This window comes from Phyllostomus hastatus, unplaced genomic scaffold, assembly GCF_019186645.2.
Source record: "Phyllostomus hastatus isolate PE091 unplaced genomic scaffold, TTU_PhHast_1.1 phas_contig_133, whole genome shotgun sequence".
Lineage (NCBI taxonomy): Eukaryota > Metazoa > Chordata > Mammalia > Chiroptera > Phyllostomidae > Phyllostomus > Phyllostomus hastatus.
The window spans coordinates 1,614,122-1,630,520 of record NW_025333577.1 but is presented as its reverse complement, the minus strand read 5'-3'; the positions used below and the strand labels follow the sequence as shown (position 1 = coordinate 1,630,520).

At 43.8% G+C, this 16,399-nt stretch overlaps 1 protein-coding gene across 2 annotated transcripts; it reads right to left on the bottom strand.

Annotated features, from left to right (window-relative positions):
- Nucleotides 1–3,248: 3,248 nt before the first annotated feature.
- On the bottom strand, nucleotides 3,249–14,776 carry LOC123826280 (zinc finger protein 530-like). 2 transcript variants are annotated; one of them, XM_045850273.1, is made up of 5 exons: nucleotides 14,639–14,776; nucleotides 11,642–11,765; nucleotides 7,342–7,657; nucleotides 7,092–7,259; nucleotides 3,249–4,288 (listed from the first exon to the last, which is right to left on the bottom strand). In XM_045850273.1, the coding sequence occupies exons 2-5, from the start codon at nucleotides 11,760–11,762 to the stop codon at nucleotides 3,970–3,972; spliced, it is 924 nt and encodes a 307-aa protein (XP_045706229.1). In that variant the 5' UTR covers nucleotides 11,763–11,765; nucleotides 14,639–14,776; the 3' UTR covers nucleotides 3,249–3,969. The 2 variants fall into 2 exon arrangements, with proteins under 2 accessions (XP_045706229.1, XP_045706233.1); XM_045850277.1 differs by having other exon boundaries at nucleotides 7,092–7,657.
- Between the last annotated feature and the right edge of the window lie 1,623 nt (nucleotides 14,777–16,399).

Here is a 16,399-nt window from a genome sequence, read left to right as displayed (position 1 = left end):
CAAAGGATCTGGAAACTCTGTATCATCAACCAGATAAACAGCAACAATTACAACAAAAGATGTTCTTAGTGCTCTTATCACTTAGGAAAATACAAGGGTTTCCAGAGCTCTGTCTCAGGAACTGTGGCAGATATACATAGATATATATATTATATTATCTATGCTATAACAATGATAACATAAAGGATGTTATATTATAGATAATGTAATACATATCTATATATCATAATTATAACAATTATATTACAATAATAATAATTACATTATAATTATTTCACAATCTGGCTTACAGAGGTCTTTGGGAAAAAATTTCCCTTGACCAGGAATTATGCACAAGAACATTTATTAGATCACCTTCTTACATCATACACAAAAATCAACTCAAAATGGGTTAAAGACTTAAATATTAGAATCAAAACCATTGTTAAAGCATAGAAGAAAACATAGGCAGTAAGATCTCAAATATTTCTCATAGATATATTTTATCTGATATATCTTTCTGGGCAAGAAAAACAGGAAAAATAAAAAAATAGAACTACATCAAACTAAAGAGATTTGGCATAAGAAAAAACCAATCAACAAAATGAAAAGACAACTGGTTGAAGAGCAGAACACATATGTCAGTGATACATATGATAAATGGGTTAATATCCAAAATTTAAAGAACTTGTAAAACTCAACACTAAAGGAAAAAAAAGCATCCAATTGAAAAATAAGCAAAGGACCTTAATAGATACCTCTAAGGAGGACATACAGATTGCCAGTAGACATACGAAAATGTGCCTGGCATCACTAATCAGGGAAATACAAATTAAAACCGCAATGAGATAGCACCTCACACCTGTCAGAACTGCTATCATCAATACATCAACAAAGAGCATGTGCAGCCAAGGATTTGGAGAAAAGGGAACTCTTATGCCTTGTGGTGAAATACAAATTGGTGCAGTCACTATGGAAAACAGTGTGGAGTTACCTCAAAAAATTAACAACGAAACTGCCTTATGACCCAGAGATTCCGTTTTTGGGAACACATCAGAAGAAACCTTAAACACTAATTTACACATTCTAAAGAATGTCTGGATCCCTATGTTCACTGCAGCATAATTTACAATAGCCGGGATTTTAAAGTAACCCAAGTGCCCATTGGTAAATGGGTGTCAGTTTGAGGTAATTGGGGAGGTTTGGGTCAGAAAAAAAGTTATATGTCCTGGCTGGTGTGGCTCAGTGGATTGAGTGCCAGCCTGTGAACCAAAGGGTCACCAGTTAAATTTCCAGTCTCAGGCACAGGTTTGTGTTTTGGGCCAGATCCCCCGAAGTGGGCAGGTGGGAGTCAAGCACACATTGATGTTTCTTTCCCCTCTCTAAAAAATAAATTTGAAAAGATAAGAATGAGGATCCTGCTGTGGCTAGTGTGGCTCAGTGGATTGAGTGCTGACCTGCAAAGAAACCTAAGCACTAAGCACTAAGAAACCTAGCACACTGCATGTTCTGGTGAAAGAGATATAAAATCATGTAAATGGCTCTAAAGGAGGCTTTTCCAGTATTGTCATATAGAGAAACAAAATGCGCTCAGTACATTTAAGACTTTTCTCCAGAGTCAAATCTCTGGTGTCTAGGATGACATTTGCAAGTAAAAGATTGCTCACATTATACTCATTAAGGTCTAGTTCCAGGGTGAACTCTCTGATGAGGAATGAAGTCAGATTTATGGGTAAAGATTTTCCCACATTCACTACACTGATAAAATATTTCACTGTTGGGAACTGCCCTATCTGATATCAGAAGCTGTAACCCCCGCCAAGGCTAAGGCTGAGGGAGTGGCCTTGGACCATAAGCCAGCAAGGAGACAAAATCTTATCTCCCTGGCAGGAGCGCTGCTTCATTCATAACTGAACCCCAATGCTTGGTTCGTTAGCCAATGACGGGTACAATTCCCCAAGGGGGGAACATCCTAAGACAGGCACGATCACGTGGGAGGCCCCCACAAAAGGACTTTGGGGGCTATAGCAAAAGGGGGTGATGGACCCTCACTCCTCAGCTGTGATATAGCCTGAGTCCTCATTGTCTGGGAGAAAATCTCCGTATCCCTTGGCTGCCTTACTTCCTTGCTCCACCTAGCCTGAAACAATGACAGGGTGGTGCAGCTCTGTGCTAAAAAGGGCGGGTTCCCAGGGTGATCAGGCCTAAGAAAGAATATGTAAGATCCTGTGAAACCTGCTTTGTTTAGAATGCTCTCAGTTGAATGAGAAGGGTGGAAGGAAGAAGTAAGTTTGTTCTTTAAAGTTTTACAGGTCTTTGATCCTGACTCAAAATAGGCCCTCAGACTTCCTTGCTATCTATTGTTGGATCCTTACTTCCTAGCAATGAGTAATGAGCTTTTACCTGAATTCTTATTCAAACGAAACCAATAAAAGCCTCTCCAGAGGGGGAACGAGGTGCTCTCCCCACCAGAGAGAGGGTGGCCAAGCGGCGCCCTCCAGGAGAGAGGGTGGCCAAGGCACTCCCCACAGGAGGAGTGGCCCTTCTGTTCCTATTTCCCCACAGGATCTGGTTGTCTCTGTGTATGTTTTTAGCATGTTTCAACGAGCATCCGCAGCCGAGATGGATACTGCTGGCCAGTATCCTCCACATTTCACCATTGTGAACCCTCTGGTGTTGAATGAGGATAGACCTTTGTCTAAAGAACTTACCACAGCCACTACATTCATATGGCTTTTCTCAAGTATGAATTCTCTATAGTGTTCAATAAGTACACATCTGTAGCCAAAGCATTTCCCATAATAACTACACTCATAAGGCTTCTCTCCAGTGAAAACTTTCTGGAGTAGAAGGAGTAGAGAATTACAGCTAAAAGATTCCTTACATTTACTACACCCGTATGTCTTTTCCCAGTGTGAACACTCTGGTCTTGAATGAGGCTAGAGAAATTCCTAAAAGATTTCCAAAATTCACCATGCTCATTATGCTTTTCTCTAGAATAAGTCAGATGGGGCTGAATAACACTGGAGAGTTGCCTAAAGAATTTCCCACACCTGGCTGGCGAAGCTCAGTGGATTGAGCGCGGACTGTGAACCAAAGTGTCGCAGGTTCAATTCCCAGTCAGGGTACATGCCTGGGTTGCAGGCCATGGCCCCCAGCAACCGCACATTGATGTTTCTCTCTCCCTCTCTCTATCTCCCTCCCTTCCCTCTCTAAAAATAAATAAATAAAATCTTAAAAAAAAAAGAAAAGAAAAAGAATTTCCCACAATCATCCTGACTGGCACAGCTCAGTTGGTTCAACTTTGTCCTCAAGAGTGGTTTGATCACTTGTCAGGACATATGCCTATCGTTCAGGCCCAGTCCCCAGTTGGTGAGCATGCCACAGGCAACCAACTGATGTTTATTTACTCTTTTCCTCCCGTGCCTTCTCTCTATAAAAAAGAACACTACCAATTATAATCTTTCAAAAATACCATTAAAAAAATTTCCCACAATCACTGCACTGAGAAAGCATTTCTTGAGTGTGAAACGTTTTAGATCATATGAAGTTAAAAATTTTCTAGCCATGGCTAGGTTAAAGCATCATCCCAACACCTGAATGTGGCAGGATTGATCCCTGGTCAGGGCAAATATAATAATCAACTAGTGAATGAATAGTTAAGTGAACAACAAATCAATATTTTTCTCTCTTTCCTAAGTGTCTATTTAAAATAAAAAAAAATATGTCCAAAGTTGTTCTCATATTCACTTCATTCATAAGGCTTTACTCTACTATGAACTATGTGGTGACGGGAAAGGCTAGAGCTTTGTCTAAAACAATTCCCACACTCACTACACTCATAAGGTCTTTCCCCAGTGTGACCTCTGCAGTGATAAATGAGCATACTACTTTGTGTGAAAGATTTCCCACAATCATTACACTCAAATGGCTTTTCTCCAGTGTGAAGTTTCTTGTGTTGAATGAAAGCAGACCTTTGGTTGAAGGACTTCAAACAATCAGTACAATCAAAGGGCTTTTCTCCAGTGTGAACTCTCTGGTGTTGAAGGAGGCTAAAGCTTCGGCTGAAGGACTTCCCACAATTACAACACTCTTAAGGCTTTTCTCCAGTGTGAACTCTCTTGTGATGAAAGAGGTTAGATCTTTGGCTGAAAGACTTCCCACAATCACTACACTCAAAAGGCTTTTCTCCAGTGTGAAGTTTCCTATGTTGAAGGAGGTTAAAGTTTTTCCCAAAGGTTTTTCCACATTCGCTACATTCATAAGGCTTTTCTCCAGTGTGGACTCTCCTGTGTGTCTGGAGGTGATGCTTGCGAATAAAAAAAATTTTTTTAATGTATTTTATTGATTATGCTATTACAGTTGTCCCATTTCCCCCTTCTCTCCCCTCCACCCTGTACCCCCTCTCCCACCCACGTTCCCCCCTTTAGTTCATGTCCATGTGTCATTCTTATGAGTTCTTTAGCTTCTACATTTCCCGTACTATTCTTGCCCTCCCCCTATCTATTTTCAACCTACATTCTATGCTACTTATTCTCTATGCCTTTTCCCCCCTCTCCTCCTCCCACCCTCCTGCTGCTAGCCCTCCATGTGCCCTCCATTTCTGTGGTTCTGTTCCTGTTCTAGTTGTTTACTTAGGTTCTTTTTGGTTTTGCTTTAGGTGTGGTTGTTAATAATTGTGAGTTTGCTGTCCTTTTACTATACATGTTTTTTCTTTATCTTCTTTTCTTAGATAAGTCCCTTTAGCATTTCATAAAATAAGGGCTTGGTGATGATGAAACTCCTTTAACTTGACCTTATCTGAAAAGCACTTTATCTGCCCTTCCATTCTAAATGAGAGCTTTGCTGGATAGAGCAATCTGGGATGTAGGTCCTTGTCTTTCATGACTTGGAATATTTCTTTCCAGCCCCTTCTTGCCTGCAAGGTCTCTTTGGAGAAATCAGCTGACAGTCTGATGGGAACTCCTTTGCAGGTTACTGTCCCCTTATCTCTTGCTGCTTCTAGGATTCTCTCCTTCGTTTTTACCTTGGCTAATGTAATTATGGTGTGCCTTGGTGTGTTTCTTCTTGGGTCCAACTTCTTTGGGGCTCTCTGAGCTTCTTGGATTTCTTGGAAGACTGTTCCCTTTGCCAGATTGGGGAAGTTCTCCTTTATTATTTGTTCAAATACGTGCTCCATCTGTTGCTTTTCTCCTTCCTGTTCTGGTACCCCTATAATTCGGATGTTGAAACGTTTAAAGGTGTCCTGGATGCTCTTAAGCTTTTCCTCAATTTTTTGAATTCTTATTTCATCATGCTTTCCTGCTTGGTTGATTCTATCTTCCTTCTGGTCCACTGTATTGTTTTGAGACTCAGATTCCTTCCTTTCACTATTGGCTCTCCTCCGTGCATCTTCCTGCATCTCTTTTATGGTAACCTGCATCCTTTCATCTAAATTGCGCCCAAAATCAACCAATTCCGTGAGCTTTCTGATCACCAGTGTTTTGAACTGTGCATCTGATAGATTGGCTATTTCTTGGTCGCTCAAAAGGATGAGTCCTGGGGGACTGATCTGTTCTGTTGGAAACATGTCTTATGTCTTTCCCTGTCTCTCCTTTTTTTTTTTTCCAGTCTGGTCGCTCTTGTTACATTGGGGGGCGGAGCCTTAGGTGTTCACCGGGGCTGGAGACCCCGGTCGCTAGATTGTGACGTTATATGTGGGGGTGGGGACGGGGGCGGGGGCGAACAATGGCGGTAGTTCCGTTCTCCTGGGCTCAGACCCTTCTTTGGGATCCTGGGCTGCGAGCTCTGCCCTGGTCCACAATCGCTGCCTCACTGGGTCCGCCAGCCGCAGCTTGCGTACTCAGGGATCACCGCTGCGTTCTTGCGCCCCAGATGGCTGTCGCGCCGATTTCGCGCCAAATTTTCCCCCAACCTCCGCGTGCCACCGACTCGCGCCAGCCCCGCGGCCGCCCGGCTCATCATCTCCTACCAGTCTGGATGTACGGGTCTACTTCAACTTCTTGGCTGTCCGACTTCCATTCAGATAAATCCTCTGTCGGTTCTGAGTGATATTCTGTCTCTAATTATTGTTGTTCTAATCTTGGTTGTGCGAGGAGGTACGGTGCGTCCACCTATTCCTCCATCTTGCTGGAAGTCCCCGAATAAAAGATTTTCCACCTTGAATACACTCATAAGGCCTCTCACCAGTGTGACCTCTGCGGTGATCAATGAGTTTAGACTTTTGTCTGAAAAATTTCCCACAATCACTACACTCATAAGGTTTTTCACCACTGTGAATTTTATGATGTTGAATTAGAGAAAAGGAAAGGCGAAAAGACTTCCCACATTCACTACATTCATAAGGCTTTTCACCAGTGTGAATTCTCTCATGCTTACCAAGAATAGATTTGTAGCAAAAACACTTCCCACAAAAAGTACACTCATACTGCTTTTCTCTACTTTGAATACTCTGCTGTTGAAGGAGGCTAGACCCTGGGTTGAAGGACTTCTCACAGTCATTATAATCATACAACTTTTCTGCAGTGTGAACTCTCCCATGTCTCTGGAGGTGATATTTGTGACTAAAAGATTTCCCACATTCATTACACTCATAAGGCTTTTCTCCAGTGTGAACTCCACTGTGTCTTTCAAGGCAAGACACACTGCCTTGAAAGATATTTGCGACTAAAAGATTTCCCACATTCAATACACTCAAAAGGCCTTTTACCTGAGTGCCTTCTGCAGTGATCAATGTGTTTATTCTTTCCTCTGAAAAACTTCCCAGAGTCACTATACTCATAAGGTTTTTCACCACTCTGAATTCTGTGATGTTCAGTGAGAGACAAAGAACAGAAAAAAGTCTTCCAACATTTACTACACTCATAAGGCTTTTCACCATTGTGAATTCTCTGATGCTGAACAAGGAGCAACTTATAGCGAAAGTATTTGCCACAAACAGTGCACTTATGCTGCTTTTCTCCACCAGGAATTCTTTGCTGGTGAATGAAGCTAGAGCTTTGGCTGAAGGACTTCCCACAATCACTACAATCAAACAACTTTTCTCCAGTGTAAACTCTCCCATGTGTAATGAGGTCCAGAAAGTGTCTAAAGGCCTTACCACATTTACTAACCTCATAAAACTCTTTATTGCAGCAGATACTCTCACACTGAATAAGTTTGTGGTTCTGGCTGGCAGCGTCTTCACATTCACCCAACAGCTGAAGACTTTCTCCACCATGAAAGGCCTTCCTACTCTCAATGCCACTGTGTCGCTCCTCACTATTAGGAGTGGCCTGGTGCTGGAGAAAGCTTGAGATAGCTGAGATGTCCTCCCCAATCGCCCCACATATGAGAGGTGCCCCTGATACGAAAAAGCTGTACCTGGTCACAGATGAGACCATGTCTGTATCTGCCCCCCAGGGCTTCTCAGCACTGGCAGGCCTTTGTTGCTGGTGTAGGTTTCCACGGAAACAGAAGCCTCTCACAGACACGTTGCTGAAGAATGCTTTCTGCTCAAGGTATACTGCTTGGAACTCAATCACATGCAAAATATCTTTCAAGATTGAGACACACTGCTGACAAGGATGGGCCTTCTGAGTTGCTGGAGCTGTATTAAAAGCCCCAACCAGTGACTCTTCTTTTATAGGTACACACTGCTCACAAGAGGCTTCCTCATCTTCTTTTTTATGCCAACAACCTGAAAGCAGAGAAATGCTGATAAAATGCATACTGATTCTGGTGGGAGGGGCAAGTCTCATTACTAACATGTGGGGACATAATACAATGGTTTCATGACATTGTCTGAAACAGAGATATCAGGGCATATTGAGTGAAATGCTGCTTTGCAGTACTGGGCATCTGAAGATTACAAAATGAAAGAGACCTCACCAGATAAAGGACGCAAAGATGGCAAGCACCATATGGAAAAGAAGCAGGATGTCAAACTCATCTTCTGCTACCAGCATTCATCAGGGCTTGTGTGCTGGTGACATAGGCAAGATATGCGGGAGATTGGTTATTTCCTTTTCTGAGTAAAATTCAATAAATGAATAGCTGTTGTTTGAAGACTACAGATGGATATATTAATGCCTTATTAGCCCTGCATAGGTAATTATTGGACAGTACTGCAGAGGGAACTGTGCAGAAGAACAGGTGATGCATGGAGGCACAAATGTATGGGTAGCCAGGAGGCAAGAAGTCACAGATGAAATGACAAGTCAACAAAGTATCAAGTATGGGAAAGAAAAGGTAGAAATGTGTTATGGCCAGTGGCAGTTGCACAAAAACAGTACTGGACACAAGACAGGTTCTTGGTATCTTCCGAACACAGCCCTTATGTAATGACCTGTAGCATTTGCCACAAAGACCAGGCCTCCTCTGAGACCATCCTGCCATGTCTACCCTGTGAAAGAACTAGTGTTCTCCTTGCATCCTCTATTGTACTACTACTTAGAACCTCAATGATTCAAGTATTAACAAAAGATAACACATGTGATCAGCAAGCAGTGACCCAGAGAAACTCACAATACAGTTGTATTCAAGGGAGACAATATTACAAAAAAAAATACTTTAAGGAGGGTCTCACAAGAAAAGCCCACAGTTCATGCAAGTAATGATTATGTCCAGGTACACCCAGTCACAAAAGAACTTTATTAGAGAAATGAGGGCAGAACTGGAGGCCATGGATCTAGACATAGTCACCCCACAAGAAATAGGGCATGAAAGGTGAAATCCATTAAGCTATTTGCAAGACTCCTAACACCCATATATTTATCTGCACTGTTTTAAGCAATATGTGTTAGAACTCCTCAGGGAGTTCACAGCTCAGGGCACTACTTCACACAGCTCAGCACTGGCAGACACAGCTCAGATGGCATGAAAGTGGGGGAAGAAAACTGATTTCCAGTCAAAATGGCATCACAGGTAAATACAGCTTGCCTCTTTGCACAATAACATCATAATAACAACTAAACCATCATACAAGGATCACTAGAACAGTCAAAAATCAAACCAAATGAAACTCCCACAACCATGGAATTAAAGAAGAAAAAAAAAACACCACAATGTGACTGGTAGGAGGGGCATAGAAATGGAACAGGCTGGTCCTGCACCCACATGTGGTGAATAAAATTAAGAGAGGTATATTTGGAGCAAAGCTTCCTTACTCCATTCCAGGCCTCCTGGGCCAGGGCTCCAATGCCAAGAAGAGAAGTCACCTCAACTTCTGGTTGTAAAAACCAGTAGGGATTGTGGTTGTGGAAGACAGAAACTGCTGGACTCCCTGCCAGATACTCTTAAAGGGCTCGTGCATGGATTTACTGAGATTCAATCCCTCTGAGTTCTAGCGCCAGGGCAGCAGAGTGAAAGCCATCAGAGACATAAGGGTAGGAACTGAACTGTTCAGCAACAATGCAAGACTGGGGGTGGGAAGCTTTCTCCCAGACAGAAGAGCTGGCAGAGGCTACTGTTCCTTTTCTGAACCTTCCCACTACATAACCACATGGTCAGGAGAAGGCATATCTGGGACTCTGTCAACCTGGCTCACACTGTTTGTCCCACGATGGTGGTTCTCTGAGGTCCTACTCCACCAACTCTTGCACCCACCCAAGCTGTTTCCACTGACTTTTCCATATGCATGGCTTGTCTAGGCCCATGCTTCATTACCTCTAAAAAGCAGTATCTGGCTTTACTGAGCCTTGTGCCTCTCACTAAGTTAGCCCAAACCTGGCACTACCATCAGCTGGCCTCAGTTCACAGCTTGGCCTTACCTGGGCACCTCCAAGCCAGCAAACTAGCAGTCATCTGCAGATCACTTTGTAGCTTATGCTGTGTATTCCAGACAGAACATGGGCTGTGGATGACCTTGGCTGTGCCAACAACAATAAAGGCTGAACTACAACAGGAGGGTGTATACAGTCCACACAGTGAGTAAATCACGAGTACCTAGCTTGGGTAAAAGGGGAAGCTGTGCAACTGGACCCTATAAGACATGTACTACATCAGGCCACTCTACCAAGCCAGGGAGATGTATCAGGTCTACCTAATACATTGAAGCAAACACAAGGAGGAAGCCAGAATGAGGACACAAAGAAACACGGTGCAAATGAAAGAACAGAATAATATCCCAGAAAAAGAACTAAACAAAATGGAGACAAGCAATTTACTAGATGCAAAGTTAAAAACACTGGTTATAAGGACGCTCAGGGAACTCAGCGAGGACCTCCACAGCATACAAAAGATCCAGTCAGAAATGAAGGATACATTAATAAAATAAAGAACAATTTATAGGGAATCAACAGAGTAGATGAAGCTAAGAATCAAATCAGCAGTTTGGAACATAAAGAAGGAAAAAACACCCAATCAGAACAGTAAGGAAAAAAAAAAAAAAGAATGAGGATAGTGTAAGGATCCCCTGGAACAACTTGAAGCATACCAACAGTCACATCATGGGGGTGCCAAAAAGAGGAGAGATCAAGAAATTAGAAACGTATTTGAAAAAATAATGACAGATAACTTCCCTAACATGGTAAAGGAAATAAACATACAAGTCCAAGAAGCACAGATAGTCCCAAACAAGATGAACTCAAAGAGGCCCACCCTAAGACACATTTTTTTTTTAAGATTTTTCTTTATTTTTAGAGAGGGAAAGGGAGGGAGAAAGATAGGGAGAGAAACATCAATGTGTGATTGCCTCTTGCACACCTCCTACTGGGGACCTGGCCCACAATCCAGGCATGTGCCCAACACTGGAAATTGAACCGGCAACCCTTTGGTTCACAGGCCAGTATTCAATCCATTGAGCCACACCAGCCAGGGCCCCAAGATACATCTTAATAAAAATGCCAAAATGTACTACCCTCTGGGGGGGATGCACCAAAGTTTAGAGACAGAAAGAGAATCTTAAAAGCAGCAAATGAAAAGGATTAGTTACCTACGAGTGAGCCCCCATAAGACTGTCAGCTGATTTCTCAAAAGAAACTTTGTAGGCCAGAAAAGATTGGCAATAAATATTCAAAGTGATGAAAAGCAAAGACCTACAACCAATATTACTCTACCGAGAAGAACTATCATTTAGTGTCGAATGACAGATAAAGAGCTATCCAGACAACAAAAAGTCAAAGAAGTACATCACCACCAAACCAGCATTATATGAAATGTTAAAGGGTCTTCTTTAAGAAGTAGAGGACCAAAAATATGAACAACAAAATGGCAACAAATACATTCCTATCAACAATTCAATCTAAAAATCAAAATAAACAAAGAAGCAAAGCAGTAACAGAATTATAGGTACAGACATCATTTTGATGTTCCCTCTGGTTACCAGAGGGAAGGAGAGTTGGGAGGATGGATGAAGATGTGAAGAGGGTAAGAAGTACAGATTAGGTAGCTACAGAATAGTCATGGGGATGTAAATTACAGCATAGGGAATAGAGTAGCCAAAGAACACATATGCATGACCCGTGAACATGAGGATTGCCTGAGGGAGTGGAGGTAGGGCTGGAGAAGGAGGACAAGTGAAAAAATTGGAACAACTATAGTATCATAATCAATAAAGATAATTTTAAAAGTGGGAGAAACTAGGAGAGCCCATTGTCTGGCCATGGGAAAGACACAGCTACCTCTGGAGAAAATAAAGACAGGACATCATGACAAGACACTAGGAGTAATATGACCGTCTTACCCACAGATGCTACAACTGCAAAGATTTCCAGCATCACAGTGCAGTGCAGAAATCTCTGAGCCTCATCAAGGAGCCCCCACTCCTCCTGAGAGAAGGCAATGGCTACATCCGCAAAGTTCATATCCTGTCAGAATGGGGAAAGTTCATTCCATGGTCAGCTTCTCTTGGATAACAAGTTTGTCATACCCTATACCCTCGACATGCATCAGCTCACTTGACTCCCTGTAGCAGAGAAGATATCTTAATACCATTAGAGTTACCCTCTCCGTATATTCCCACGGATACTATGTATTCCAATAACAGTAATAGGCAGATAGGCAAATATATAATATCTGAGCTCTGAGCCAGGCATGTGGGCCACACTGCATCTTGTCAATACAGTGGGTGTGACAAACATAGGTTAGGGAGAGAATTTGGCCACAGAGATTGTGTGAGTGATTTGACAGTGGTCTTATCAGTAAAGATGCCTATTATCTCCGAGGTTCTACTTTCACCACCTCCCTAAGCTATTTCCAATGCCAGTGGAGGTTTTCAAGCTTGGATAGGAATGACACCTGCTACCTCATTGAGATCTTATCAATTCTCAACAATAGGCAGGAGCACAGTCAAATGGTATCTAATCATGGGACCAGGCATGTAAAACCACAACAACCCTTTCTTCAGGCAATTTACATGGGGTTACTCATGTCACTCCTCCAGAATCCACAGACGTGGGCTTATCCTACATTTACTATTAAGTCAATGCCACCAGAGCCCTAGGGCCACAAATTCACATGCCCCCTCCAAGTGCACCTCAGTCTTTCTCCCACACCTCTCTCTCAAACCTGCACTCCCACAGCCTCAGGCTCCTCTTGCCCTGCACCACAGTTATCACCTCGGCCTCTCTATTTAGTATTCTGTACATATTGTCCAGAAAATACATGGTAAAACCAAACAGTATCAACTATAATCCAGACTCTGACTGTGTCCACTGACAGGGCCTGCCTTGAGTCCTGCTTTGAAGGCCTCCTTCCCTGACAGTCAGTCCCTTGCTTCAATCTCACCTCACCAGAACCACATCAGATCTCACTCAGATAGATATAGCACTCCTCCACTGGTGTTGCACTTATGTCCTGACACCAGTCTCAGCCTTCCCCTGTCCACCTCACCTTTACTGAAGGCCCATCTTCAATGGTGCTCTACCCCACGCACAATAAGACTCACAGATGACCACTCTGACACTAAGCTAATCTATCAGCCTGAATGCAAAACCCCCGGTTTCACCAAGGGTCAAAACAAAGTCCTGGGGAGTCTTTAGTGCAGTGAATTCACACCAGCCCAGTCTCCTCCTATGTGAATTACTCTCAATTTTACAATCCATCTCATGTCCACTCATGTCTTAGCCACTTGACAAATCATAATCTTTCCTTGTCCTTCTACATGACCACTTCTGATCATATCCTCTGTTGTGACACCCACTTCCTACAACTAGATGGCCTGGCACGAAACCCACTCCTTAATCCCACCCTGCATTCCTGGGCTACTACTACCATTATAATCTTGTGGTCGAATCCCCTTATCAATGTATCCTACAGCTCCTCCCTGATCCATACACTTTTCTCTTCCTGTGGAGAAATCTACATCCTGAACTCCACCTCAGAGTTACAGACATCTATGAACTGCTCTCTGAAACAACTCATACCATTAACAGTGCAAAAACAAAACTCTGATATCCTCAATGAAAATTACTGTTACCTCTGGTTTTCCCCATTCTCTATTGATAATGCTTCCATATTTCAAGTTGTGAAAACCAAACCATCAAATCACTCCTGACTCCTACCACATTCTTTCTCTCAACCTCAAAATTAGAAAATTTTAGCAGCAACACCTAACAGTCCCACTCAGAAACCAACGGCTTCTGCCACCTCCACAACTTCCTGCCTGGTCCTTCTACCACCTCCCTCACACCCACACTTTTCTCCATGCTGCAGCCTCAGGGATTCCAACGAGACCTGGGTCAGGCCACCTGTCTCCACCGCTGCACATCTCCTACTGCTCCCATCACCTGCAGAATACACAGCCAACTTGTCACAGAGCTGCTCTAGACCTGACTCCTGCCCCTGTGGTTCCAGTTCACAAAAGGAAAAAAAGATACCTGCAAGTTTCTGAACCAGTTCAGCCTCCCTTTCAAGCCCTTACACATTCTGGTACCTATCCCTTGGAAGAGGTCCTCTCATATCTCGTTCTACTGTCTGCCAAACACAGGAACCACTTCACATAACTCTAAACCTGGATCTAGAACCCTAGGCTTGGTGACTATTCGAGGTCCACAGGCCCAAGGCCGGAAAGAGTGGCACCACAGTCCCAGGACACTTCTATCTTAAAGACCATTAGAGTGGAAGGCCCTGATATAAGCTCCACAACCAGAACCCTGAGCGATACTGCAGTCCCAGAAATTTGTGCAGACAAAAAGGTCAGCTGAGAGCCTGGCCACCACCACCAGGACCAACGGGCTCAAGCCTCTAGGTGCCCTGGCAATGACTGCACTACCTCAGGGTCTCCATCCTCAGTGCAGACTCTGTCAGTCACGTCACCTTTTATAGGATTCACCTTCCAGTCCCCAACAGCTATCACCTCTGCAGGTCTCTCCTTCCACTGAGCAGTGTTTGGAAAACGTTACAACCCAGTATCAGCCAACGTGGAACTTTTATTCACAACTCTCCACAGCCACCGCATCCGGAGAATGAAGTAAAACTCCTCCCGCACAACTTCGCCTTAGCTTCTGCGTCGCCTTTAGACACAAAACGGCACGGATTTTCCTCCCGGCTCTGCCTACCCTGCGCGTCTTTACACCACAGCGCCTCAGCCCGTCCACCCTCTCCCACTCCTTCACATCGGGTGTCAACCACGAGCGCCTCTGGGTCTGGGATCACTGGACTTGGGCTGCAGCACGTGATGGGCGCTCCGCACGGGCTGTGGGGTTGGCGGAGAAGGGAGGGCCCGGAAAACTGCACTCACCTCAGCTGGACGCCTCTACACGGTTGCCGCCAGCTCACTTAAGCGAAGCGTAGACTGCGAGGCTCAGAGGCCCTGGTCTCGAAAACAAGGAACTCACGCAGCGTGGAACCCTCCTCTGCACAGCTCCCGGGGCGCCCCCTCCTATCACACCACTAAGGAACCTTGCTTGACTCAGTGATCACAGAGGAAAGGTCAAAATGACCGCCACAGAAAACCGGAAGTCCCGCCCTAATCGGTATCGCACTTCACCAATGTGTTCTCTTCTGGGCTTTCACTGGTTCAATCCCGCCATCGCTGTGCTGTGTTGCCCTTTGGGTAAGATAGTAATTTTTAGTCACGTAGGAGACATTAGCTGCCCATCACTGAGTTTAAGAAAAAAAGGTTGTGACTCTGGGGAATGACAATTTGAGGTTTCACTGGACGGCTGGCAGATTTCTGGGAAGTGTCTGCAACTGATCACTTGTTTAGGAGACATTATTTCAGACTCTTTGAAGTTCAATATCCTACATGAGACAGAAAGTATTATTTCTAAAGCAATTTGACTATATTCTCATTGAAACACAAAATGCATCCACCATTACCTGGAATGTGTTAACCATTTCCTGCCTATTCAAATGCATGGAGGCAGAAGTGGATTTTGTAACTCAGTACGTTCAGTCTGGGCCATGATTGGAAGAAGGGATTTATGCTCTCAAGGAGGAAGACTGGGAGTTATCTGTCCCTGGTTCCCACACAGGACATCTCTCCTGACTCTATCCTCAGTGACTGTACAAAGCTATAGACATCATTGTTTATCCATTTAGTATTTCCTACTCAATATTTTAAGATATAGCCAATTTCTTTAGGAATCTGATCTATTTATAAAATGAAGAGCAACTCAACAAACTCCATTTGTGTATAGGATATTGACTACAGTGTTCTCAGGCAGATCACATGTGCAAAGGGTAAATCAGAACAGCATCATCTTGTCATTTTGCAGGGAAGGGATTGCAGTGTTTTGCCATATATAATGTACACCCACGTTTTTTCGGCAAACTTTCAGGAAAAAATTTCATTTAATTTTTTAATTCAATTATTTATTTTTAAAATATTTATTTTTAAATAAAGAGGAAGGGAGGGAGAAAAAGAGGGAGAGAAATGTCAATGTGTGCTTGCCTGTCACATGCCCCTTACTGGGGACCTGGCCTGAAACCCAGGCATGTGCCCTGACTGGGAACCAAATGGGTGACTCTTTGGTTTGCAGGCTGGCACTTGTTGGGAACAGTCCTGCCTGGTTTCAGAAGCTGTAACACCCCCCCAGCTAAGGCTAAGTAAAAGACCTTCAGACCATAAGCCACTAAGGAGACAAAGCTTATCTCCCTGGCTGGTGAACCGCCTCCGTCCCTTTTACTTCACCCTACCTGGCCCTCAGTGCACGATCAGTTAGCCAACGATAGGTAAGATTCCTCAAGGGACGGATGATCTAAGACAGGTATGATCATGGGGGACCCCCAGGGAAGGACTTGGGGGGCTATAGCAAAAGGGGCTGATGGACGCTCACCCCTCCGCTTTGACGTAGCCTGAGTCCTCATTCTGTCTGCACAAAGTCTCCTAATCTTCAGCTGCCTTACTTCCCCTGCCTGATTTAAGCCTAAAACAATGAGAGAGGGTGGTGCAGCCCAGTGCTGGAAAGGGCGGGTTCCCCAGGGTGATCAAGCCTAAGAAAGAATACATAAAATCCTGTGAAACCTGCTTTGCTAAGAATGCTCTCAATAAAATGAT